The following is an 11,019-nucleotide window of genomic DNA, read 5'->3' on the forward strand; positions in this document are numbered from 1 at the left end:
TCTCTTCTTTGGAAAAATGTTTATTCAGGTCCTCTGCCCATTTTTAATCAGGTTATTGAGTGGTGTTTGGTTTTTTGTTTGTTTGTTTTGGTGTTGAGTTGTATGAGTTCTTTATGTGTTTTAGGTATTAACCCCTAATTGGATATCTTACTTGCAAATTTCTCCCATTCCACAGGTTGTCTTTTTGTTTTGTTGATGGTTTCCTTTGCTGTGCAAAAGCATTTTAGTTTGTTGTAGTCCCAGTTATTTATTTCTGCTTTTGTTTTCTTTGCCTGGGGAGACCTCTAGAAAAATGTTGCTAAGATTGCTTTCCAGAAAATTGCTGCCTGTGTTTTCTTTTAGGAATTCAGGTTCATGTCAAACATGTAGTTTTTTAATCCATTTTGAGTTTATTTTTGTGTATGGTATAAGAAAGTGGTTCAGTTTCATTCTTTTCTTGGCTGTCCAGTTTCCCATCACCGTTTATTGAAATGACAGCATTTTCCCCCATTGTGTATTTTTGCTTCCTCTGTCATAGATTAATTGACCATATGAGCATGGGTTTATTTCTGGGCTCAGTTCTGTTTCATTCATTTGTCTGTTTTGTGCCAGTACCATCTTGTTTCAATTACTACGGCTTTGTAGTTTAGTTTGACAGCTGGGATTGTGATACTTACAGATTTGTTCTTTCTCAAGATTACACTTTGGCTGTTCAAGGTTTTGTGGTTCCATACAAACTATAGGATTTTTTGTTCTAATTCTGTGAAAAATTGCATTAAATCTGTAGATTGGTTTGAATAGTGTGGGCTTCATTAGGAGCTTCACATGCTAGGAAACACAGGATAAAACTCATAGTGTTTATATTTCCAGAAAGTGTAAGCAGATGCATATGTATACATTTATTGGGGAAAGGGCCAAGGTTTCTATTGCTTTGTTACTGAAAAAGGTTAACTGTTGCTTTTCTAGTACTTATTCTAGTACTTAATAAATGGTGTTTTTGAGGAATAGTTCTCAAGTGCCTTCTATGTCTATTTTTTTATGGAAATATTTTAAATTCTATTGTGCTTAACTAATATGTCTCTGTTCACAGATTCCATGCAAGCATGTTTTTTGCTATGACTGTGCTATTTTACATGAAAAAAAAGGAGATAAGATGTGTCCAGGGTAAGATTATCATTACATTTTTAAATAATAAAGCTTGTGATGGGATGAATTGTAAACTAGGTTAAAGGTCAGGGTATGATGTAAATCAGCAGCAGGATATCAAGTATGCAGACATGGCTCATCTTTCTTGGTGAGCCCAGAGTAGCTCTTAGCCTTCCCCTTAGGATAGGGCTAGGAAGCTAGGTCTTTTCCTTTTTTTTTATATATATATAATTTTTAAATTTTTTTATAAACATATAATGTATTATTAGCCCCAGAGGTACAGGTCTGTGAATCGCCAAGTTTACACACTTCACAGCACTCACCATAGCACGTACCTTCCCCTATGTTTATAACCCCACCACCCTCTAGCTACCCCCTTACCCTGTGGCAACCCTCAGTTTGTTTTGTGAGATTAAGAGTCTCTTAGAGTTTAAGACTAGGTCTTTTCTTAAAACATACTCTGTTTGATGAGCACTTGTAATGTTTTGTTGTCATAAGAGTTCTGAGTTTGGTGGAAAAGCTGACGCTTAATAGGGAACAGACCACAGAGTGGGAGAGATTAAAGGTTCACTTACAGTAACTATAGCTTTTAATCGTGCACTTCTGTTTTCCACAACTGATTTTAGAAACAGGCGTAGCTGTGAAGTTACGTGCGTTGTTTTTATAGTCTGCTTTCAGTAAATCGTTTTTTTCCCCCTTTTAATTTAGCTGTAGTGATCCTGTGCAGCGAATCGAGCAGTGTACGCGAGGTTCTCTCTTCATGTGTAGCATTGTTCAAGGGTGCAAGAGAACGTACTTGTCTCAGAGGGACTTACAGGCTCATATCAACCACCGCCACATGAGAGCTGGAAAACCTGTTACCCGTGCTTCGCTTGAAAGCGTCCATCCTCCTATTGCCCCACCGCCAGCCGAAATCCCCGATCGCTTTATAATGCCGCCAGACAAGCACCATATGAGCCATATCCCGCCAAAGCAGCACATCATGATGCCACCACCCCCTTTGCAGCACGTGCCGCACGAGCACTATACCCAGCCACACGAGGACATCCGTGCTCCTCCTGCAGAGCTGTCCATGGCTCCACCTCCACCTCGCTCGGTCAGTCAGGAAACCTTTCGTATTTCAACAAGAAAACACAGCAATCTAATAACTGTCCCTATTCAGGATGACTCAAATTCAGGTGCTAGAGAACCACCACCTCCTGCCCCAGCACCTGCTCACCACCATCCTGAATATCAGGGCCAACCAGTGGTATCGCACCCGCATCATATTATGCCTCCACAGCAACATTACGCACCACCCCCACCTCCTCCACCACCAATCAGCCATCCAATGCCACATCCTCCCCAGGCTGCAGGTACTCCTCACTTGGTGTATAGCCAAGCTCCACCTCCACCAATGACCTCTGCTCCACCACCAATCACCCCTCCCCCTGGACATATTATTGCCCAGATGCCACCTTATATGAACCATCCTCCTCCAGGACCTCCCCCACCTCAGCATGGTGGTCCGCCTGTAACCGCACCCCCTCCTCACCATTACAATCCTAACTCTTTACCCCAGTTCAGTGAAGATCAAGGAACTCTGAGCCCTCCATTTACACAACCAGGGGGAATGAGTCCTGGTATATGGCCTGCACCGAGAGGGCCACCTCCTCCTCCACGAATGCAGGGTCCGCCTTCTCAAACCCCACTTCCTGGACCACATCATCCAGATCAGACAAGATATAGACCGTATTACCAATGATTAATAGTACTTTGAACTGAAGATATGATGAGGAAAAACAAAAACTTATGTATAGTCAATCTTTTAATTAAGCTTTGACTGTTTGGGGGAAGGAAGAGTACCTCTTACTGAGGTGACCGCAAAACATTTAGGGTCTTGTCTCTTAAAATGGTTTTAAATCTTGACCTTAGGATTGACTTCAAGTACTATACCGTAGTGCAGATGAGTGGCTCAGTTGAGCACAGCTACGTTTTAACAACTTTGTTCCCCTAGTGTGGTAAATTGACCCAGAGGTGACCATTTGTAAAAAATTTGAGAAGAATTTTTCATTGTTCCACTTCTAAAAATACGGCTTTTGTTAAATTCAACATTTAGTTTTTCTTGTGATACATTTTGTTAACCTGTGTAAGAGGATAAAATTTCAAAATGGTTGTAAAAATGCTATTTTTATGTGAATTTAAGTGCAGCCACATACTGTTTTTTAAAACCATATGTTTTACCACTAATTTCCCAAAGTTACAATAAAATCCTAAAAGTAAAAATCTACTAGAATTTACTGTAAGGCAGACTGTTAAATGGTAGAGAATTATTTCACATTTTAGGCACTGAAATTTTGAGGTATATTAAATATATAATGCACTTCACTTGGATGCCTTTTTGTTTTTAGGCAGCCTCAGGAGCACCAAAATACATTGGAATTCCATATTTATGTTCGTAATATTAAAAGGCATTAGTAGTTATTTGGAAAGATACGGCCAAAGCAATTGACTCTACAGGCTCCAAGCTATTGGGGGATACTGTTACTCGTTAATTCTTTCTACCGAATGGTGGGAATCACATGATGCACCACATTTACTAATCTTAAGTAACATTATTTTATAGAACTGTTTAAAACTGTGTTATCTAGATGAAGTGTGTTCTACTCTGCTCATTGTCTTAAACTTAAATATTTAGGCTTTGTATAATTCCTCATTTCCTGGTAGCGTTTGATCTGTGCTTTGAGTGGGTTCTTGTCTATTGGGTTTTAAAGTACAATTTGAATGCCATCGAGGAATACTGTATTAATGAAGGACGTTCTTGTAATCACAAACTTGCGTTGCTCAGGTTTCATTACTGTGTGATAAGGTTTTTTTCTCTAACTTGAAATTTTAAAAGTGTTAATTATTTCCTATTCCTTTCATTGGTTAAGCACTATAAAATTTGGAACGTTTTAAAAGGGAGTCAACAGTGCAGACCACCAGACGATTTTGTATTGGAGAAAAGTGATGACTAAATTGTGAATTTCAGAGCTTTATAAGGTGCCTTTAGAGTCAGCTTTTGCATTATAGGGGCTTGTTACAGTCCAGCTAAGATGACCACTTAATGTTTTATACAGATCTCGTATGTATAAATCAATACTCTTAGGATATTATTTTATATCCTTTGAATAAACCCCTGTGAAGTATTTCCTCCCCCCTAAAATGGTGCATAATATAAACATGAAAAATGTAGTATGCAGATATCATTTATAACTAGTTTGTAGTGCATAAATTTAGAACACTTCTTTTTGACAAAGGGTGAACTGATGGCTAATTTACCATTTAATTCTGTCAGATACAAGCAGAGAACAGTTTCTCATCTTGGATCATCAGATGCAGAGGCGTCTATGAATTTAGAGCTGAAGTTAGAGATGATATCAATGATCATTTCAACCTTGACCAGCTGAAAATAATGAATATGCTTTTTTTTTTTTTAAGTTAATGGAGTGATTTTTCACATCTAGCAGTTTGAGAGTCCAGTGTTAATGCAATAGATGTAGTGAGAAATTCTTGTTACTAGAAGCGTGGGAGTGAAGTATGAACTAGTGTGAAATGGTGGTGGTGAGTGCTTCTATCATATTACTGTAGGTACTTGGACTGGTGCAAACTTGATTCCTTTTCATGCCCCTGTTTAGGAGCTGTTAAAATATTACTGTTGAAAACCCAATACCATTCTTTGTTTCTTGTGATAAGAAAATAGCCAAATTCACTTCAGAGCTTTTCAACTTTCTCTAAGGAGCTCTCCTGTTTTTACTGAAATTCACTAGAGCTGAACGTGGTATGAAACCACTCAGCCTATGTATTGGACAAAACAGTTAGTATCATGATAAACTTCCACATGTTTAAGAGAATTCTCATAGACTTTAAAAATGATTTCTTTTCAGTTAGGTTTAAAAAATATGTGTTATGCAGGGAGGCAGATCAGATGAATGTGTTGCAGCAGACAAAATTTTTAAATGGTGTTAGACTTGAATTCATCCAGTTATTGTTTGAATGAGGGTGGGTGGGTAGAAGGATAACAAAATTACTGTTAGTGTTTCTTTCCTTAAGGAAAAAGATGTGAATCCCAGCCTTATTTCAGGGAAGCCTTTGAAGCTATGATGGACATAAGTCTAAATTAAATGTATGTATGTTTCATTATATTGCTCTTAAGACTACTGAGGTGGCAGTTTAATTCTTAAAAACAATAAAATGGAAGCATAAATACTATTTTGCCTAGATGAATTTTTACCTAATGATGACACATTTGGGTGAATGCCAAGTTTTCTGTGTTGATGTGTTGATACAACTTTTACAGTAAAATTAGATTCACTTTTTTTGAGATGAAACCCAGCAAGTCTAATGTTAATATTTCTTCAGTGGCATGCTTGTTCTCAGTATAATACAGTATTTGGGGAACTATCAGTTGCAAAAACCATGAGAAACTATATCCATTTTGCCCTGTAAAAACCATTTGCTCAAAATTATTGTGTAAATACTAACTAGATACCACTAAAATATAAGTGGAAAAGATAATCTGAACATAATTTTTTAACTCACATTAAGTAACTTTACTATAATGAGGTATACAGAGCTGCTGTAGACTTCGTTCTAACATACGGGAAGAGTGTCCTACCTCTTTCTGGAAAAGTCCTGTAGTCCAATCTCAGCATTTTGAAAAAGTCCTATATCATAAGTACAGTTGACCCTGAACAACGTGGGAATTAGGGGTGCTGGCCCCCCTGCACAGTCAAATCCACGTATAACTTTTGACTCCCCCCAAATTTTAATAATAGCCTGATTATATACACGGTTGATACATATTTAGCATCTTATATGTATTATATACTGTATTCTTAACAATGAGCTAGGGAAAGAATGTCACCAAGAAAGTTAATAGAAGAAGAGAAAAATAGAGTACTATACCATATAGAAAAAACCTTGTGTATAAGTAAGCGGACTCACGCAGTTCAGACCCCTGTTGTTGAAGGGTCAGCTGTACGTGGAAAAAAATCACAAGTACCTATAACAAAAATATACTTTTCTAATTATTAGATTAGCCATCAAATATTGATGTTAATTGAGGTTTGATGTAATCATACTCAAACATACTATATTTTGACCGAAGTGGATTTATTTTTCTTCACTGGTTTGTAACTGTAATCTGTTAAATTTTGGCCTAGAAACTAAGTAGAATTTACTTATTACGGTATATGCACAATCTAATAAAGCAATATTGGATATACTTCGCTTAGAGGGGACAGAGAAGTAAACCAGTGAAAATACTTGATATTAATAAAAACATTTGGATTTTCAAACAATTTTTGTTTTGATTCATGCCCCTTCAGTTTTCTGTTGAGGGGAAAAGTGTTAAGAGAACTCTTTTTTTTTTTTTTTTAAAGACCATTCTTAAAGCAGTATTTTAGTGTTAAGTTTTAATTTTCCCATTTTTTAAGCATTACAGAATCCCAGAATTGAATACTCATGGGTTTAGTTCTCAAACATGGGCAGGACCACGTCTTGATAAAAATCTAGTATTTGGGGGCACCTGGGTGGCTCAGTGGGTTAAAGCCTCTGCCTTTGGCTCAGGTCATGATCCCAGGGTCCTGGGATCTATCCCCACATCGGGCTCTCTGCTCTGCCGGGAGCCTGCTTCCTCCTCTCTCTGCCTGCCTCTCTGCCTGCTTGTGATCTCTGTCAAATAAATAAATGAAAAAATCTTAAAAAAATAAAATCTTTAAAAAAATCTGGTATTTTGAAATGTTATTCTATGACTCAGAATATCCTGTTTCTATTCTCATAGTTGTATGCACCAATTTTCATATTGCATTAAGCCCACTTTCTGTTAATCTACCTTTAAAATTACTCTCCTTTTGCCTGCCTTCAGATTGAAAAATACTGCACCCTTTTGCTTTTCTTCCTAAGCATTACTTTCAAACCTTTAAATTTTTGTTTTAATATTGGTATTTTAATTAAATAATAAATCTTTTGGGAAAAATAGAACAATTAATGCTACAAATAAAGGTATAGATCCCCTTCCAATGAACATTGCCCTTTCGGGGTTAAGTACTTTTACAGTTGTGGTGTATATTACCCATCTATAATCAGTTTAGTTGCAGAGCTGACAACTATAAAGAGGCTCCATGCTGTGGTTCAGCATCTTAATCCATGGTAAATGTATTTCATGACTGAGCACCTACCATTATGTGGGATCTAAACCATTCATTCATTCACTCACTCATTCATTCATTCAAGTATGTGCTTGACAATATGCTAAGCCCTTGGGGTGCATAAGCCTTTAGAGCTAGAGGATTGACAAATTTCATTAAATTACCTAACATGTTGGAAGTGTAATAAAATTCTATGAGATAAAGGAAAAGTAAGGATAATCCGGCAGTGGGAGGTTCGCAGTTTTAAGTGAACTGAAGAGAAGACATTTGAGCAACAATTTGAAGTAAATGGGAATACTTAAAATTTAAAAAAAAATTTCTTTAAATCAGGTGCCTGCCTAGCTTAGTAGAGCCTGCGACTCTTGATTTCTGGGTTGTAAGTTTGAGCCCCACATTGGGTGTAGAGGTTACACCCAAAATTAAAAAAAAAATCCCTGAAGTAGATGAGAGTTAGCCATGTAGATATCATGGGGTGGAACTTTCTAAGCAAACAGGCTGTAAAGGTCAAAGTGGGGGCTGCATCTGGCATATTTGGGGAACAGTAAGGAGATTGGATTGGAATGAGTGAGACGAGCGGGAAGAGAAGGTCAGAGAGGTAATAACAGGGAATGGGGAAATCACAGGCTTTCTGGGCCATCGTAAACTTTGACCTTACTCTGACCTGGGAAGCCTTCGTGGAGTTCTGAGGAATGGAATGATCTGGCTCTTTTTGGAAGGATTATTCTGGCTCTGTGTTTGGAAAAGATGAGGAAGGTAAAGAGAGACTAGTAGAGGTTTTAATAATTTACACAGAAGATGATGGTCATACTTGTGGAAGGATGAATATATAAAGTAATAAATGGACATGATGTATAAAAATGTAATAAATTTATGTGCATAAATTAAGCAGTATATGTATGATATGGGTATAAAATGGTGAATGAAATAGATATGGTCACTACCCTTTAGGAGTTCACATTCTAACTCATCTAGAGATTTTTCTTGGTAATCATTCCTAAATTTTTCTCCAAAGGTTTCTTATATTCTTTTTCAAAGGATATTAGCCCCCCCCCAAAGGAATTTAAAAATGTATCATGAAAATATACATACACATACAGCCATAACGAGGAAGTATTAAGTTTGTTAGATTCTGGGCATTGATAATGTGTTTCCCTAATAGCTTTTCTGGGTACACTTTAAAAAAAATGTTTGATTTATTTGACAGAGAAATAGCAAGAGAGGGAACACAAGCAGGAGGAGTGGGAGAAGGAAAAGCAGTTTTCCCGATGAGAAGGGAGCCCGAAGTGGGGCTTGATCCCAGGATCTCAGGATCATGACCTGAGCCGAAGGCAGACCCTTAATGACTGAGCCACCCAGGTGCCCCTCTGGGTACATTTTCATTGTAGAACACGAAATTAGTGACTTTGGAACAAATTCGTAGAATGCGTCTATATTGTTCCTGAATTTAGTCTGCCTTGTGCTAGATCAGTTTTTAGACAGGTGTTAATTTCTTTAGTGAGTTGATGCTTCCTAATGATTAAGAAGAGCCTGGCTCTGGAGTTGGACTGTCCAAGCTGAACTCTGACTCTGCTACCGGCAACTCTGTAACAGACTAATTACTTACCCTCTTCGAGCCTTGCTTTAGTTTGCTTTTCTAAAAAAATGGGGACAAACGTAATACCCACCTTATGGTGTCCGTTTTGAGAACTGAATGAATTGATTCTAAAGAATTTTTTTAAATTTTTATTTATTTATTTGACAGAGATCACAAGTGGGCAGAGAGGCAGGCAGAGAGAGAGGAGGAAGCAGGCTCCCTGTGGAGCAGAGAGCCTGATGCAGGGCTTGATCCCAGGACCCTGGGATCATGACCTGAGCCAAAGGCAGAGGCTTTAACCCACTGAGCCACCCAGGAGCCCTGAATGAATTGATTCTAGACAGATCTTAAAAGTAGAGTCAATAGAATTTCCTGACCGATTTTTCAACCTAAGCAGCTGGAAGGATGGGGTTGGCATTCGTGGGGGCAATAAAAGATGCTGGTGGAGCAGATCGGAGGAAAAGATCAGTAGATTGATGTGCAGGTGACCATGGCAGAAAAATGAATGAAAGATTCTTATGGTCTGTTCTAGTTTATGCAGTGTATGGTCAAGAACATTTCGTTTGCATTTCCAAATGGTAAGGTACTGCATTTAGACAAGAATGTGTATCAAATACTTAAATCATTAGAAAAATTTTAAGGATAAACTGCTCAGCATGTATTAGCAGCAACCTTTCTTAATTGCAGTACCGTATCTGTCTCTTCACAAGTTGCTCTATCTCCCAGTTGCATCACTGGATATCCTCTTCCCTTCAGTGCTTGCTCTGACTTACGTAAGTTTTCTTTTTGTCTTCTAACATGATCTCTTGGCCTTTTCCTAAATAAGGGATCAGATTTTTTACCAGTTTTCAACATTTGCTCTGAGTTAGGTAAGGAGAGGCCCAACCCCATGTGTTCCCATTACCCAAAAAGCATATCCACATATCCATCTTAGAAGCCTAAGTGAAGAAAACGTTTAAGTGTGAGGATAAGTGAACCTCTTAAGATGTTAAAAGTTGAATAGATTGAAATGGAGGCGCAATGCTTGGAGTGCTCCATGTTAAAAACTGATTAGCAAGAAGCTTATAAAGAGCCCCTTTATTTGGGAAGATGCAGACATCAGCCATAATCCTACGTCAGGCTTTTGCTCCATTCCCAAGCCAAATGATCAGTAAAACAGGCCCATGATCTCAATTTCCACTCCCTGACCTCTACAAAGAGGTCTTAACTCGACATTCATGGGGTTAAAGTCATGGTATATAAATCCTATATAAAGTGTGTGTGTGTGTGTCCCCTAAAGTCCGTGGGGGGTGGATGAAGATCTGTAAGGTATCTATGACTCAGAAATTTAAGAGCTGTTTTTTCAAAGAGTGCTTATACTCTAATTTTTAAGAGTAGCTATATAAATAAACCTTTGTTTTACCTTACTGTCACTGATTTTAAGTCTAATAGACTCAGTAAAGACACTAAGAGATTATAGAAGGGTACTTTGACAGTAAAGCTTTAGAGGTGAGATTTAAAAGGATTGAGACTTTTCTCATTGACAAAGATATTTTTTACAAAGTTACAAATTTATCTTTTACATAAAATAAATACAACTTTGCATCAAGAACAATGCCAGCAAAAAAGAGAAGCGTGTGTGTGGAATCTCATCCTCCAGCTAAATTGAGCTCTAGAACTGACACTCTGCCCTGTGGGTTCCAAATTACCAGCAGTGAAGAGTCAGTCTTTGTCCTACTATCTTGGCTTTCCTCTAAGACCAGGAAGAGCTGGTCACCCGTCATGTTTTCTCTGCTTTCCACCTTCTTGCTTTTTCATTTTCTATCTTCATTAGCTTATCCAATTCTCATACTAAGAGGTGGAAGGAAAGGACTTGCCTTAAAAGCTAGTTACAGTTACAGATAATGGCGTTGGAAGGATTGTGTTTAGACCGGGGTAGGAGGTGGCTGGGTGTGTTAAAAAGCTATAGTGATAATCATGAACTCTGGGCAAAGTTAAGTGTCATTGCAAGGTTTCAGATGATTCTCGTGTGTCAGGTTTTTAGCCAGGCCATTACAGAGGGGACCCACAGCAGGCATATTTCTGAAAGCTAACAAGAAATTTAACAAAACAAGACATATCTACTGTACAATGGAATTTTAAAAAATGGAAATAAATTCATATGAACTATAA

At 37.9% G+C, this 11,019-nt stretch overlaps 1 protein-coding gene across 6 annotated transcripts in view; it reads left to right on the forward strand.

Annotated features, from left to right (window-relative positions):
* The window catches only part of CBLL1 (Cbl proto-oncogene like 1), an 18,153-nt gene extending 12,798 nt beyond the window's left edge, over positions 1-5,355 (forward strand). For all 6 annotated transcript variants that reach the window (XM_082692018.1, XM_082692017.1, XM_082692019.1 and 3 more), the window contains exons 5-6: positions 1,070-1,143; positions 1,834-5,355. In XM_082692018.1, coding sequence (XP_082548144.1) covers positions 1,070-1,143; positions 1,834-2,869 — 1,110 coding nt within the window. In that variant the 3' untranslated portion in view covers positions 2,870-5,355. The remainder of the gene's footprint in view (positions 1-1,069; positions 1,144-1,833) is intronic.
* The last annotated feature ends 5,664 nt before the right edge of the window (positions 5,356-11,019 follow it).

The sequence above is a fragment of the Mustela nivalis genome (assembly GCF_964662115.1).
Source record: "Mustela nivalis genome assembly, chromosome: 12".
NCBI classification, from domain to species: domain Eukaryota; kingdom Metazoa; phylum Chordata; class Mammalia; order Carnivora; family Mustelidae; genus Mustela; species Mustela nivalis.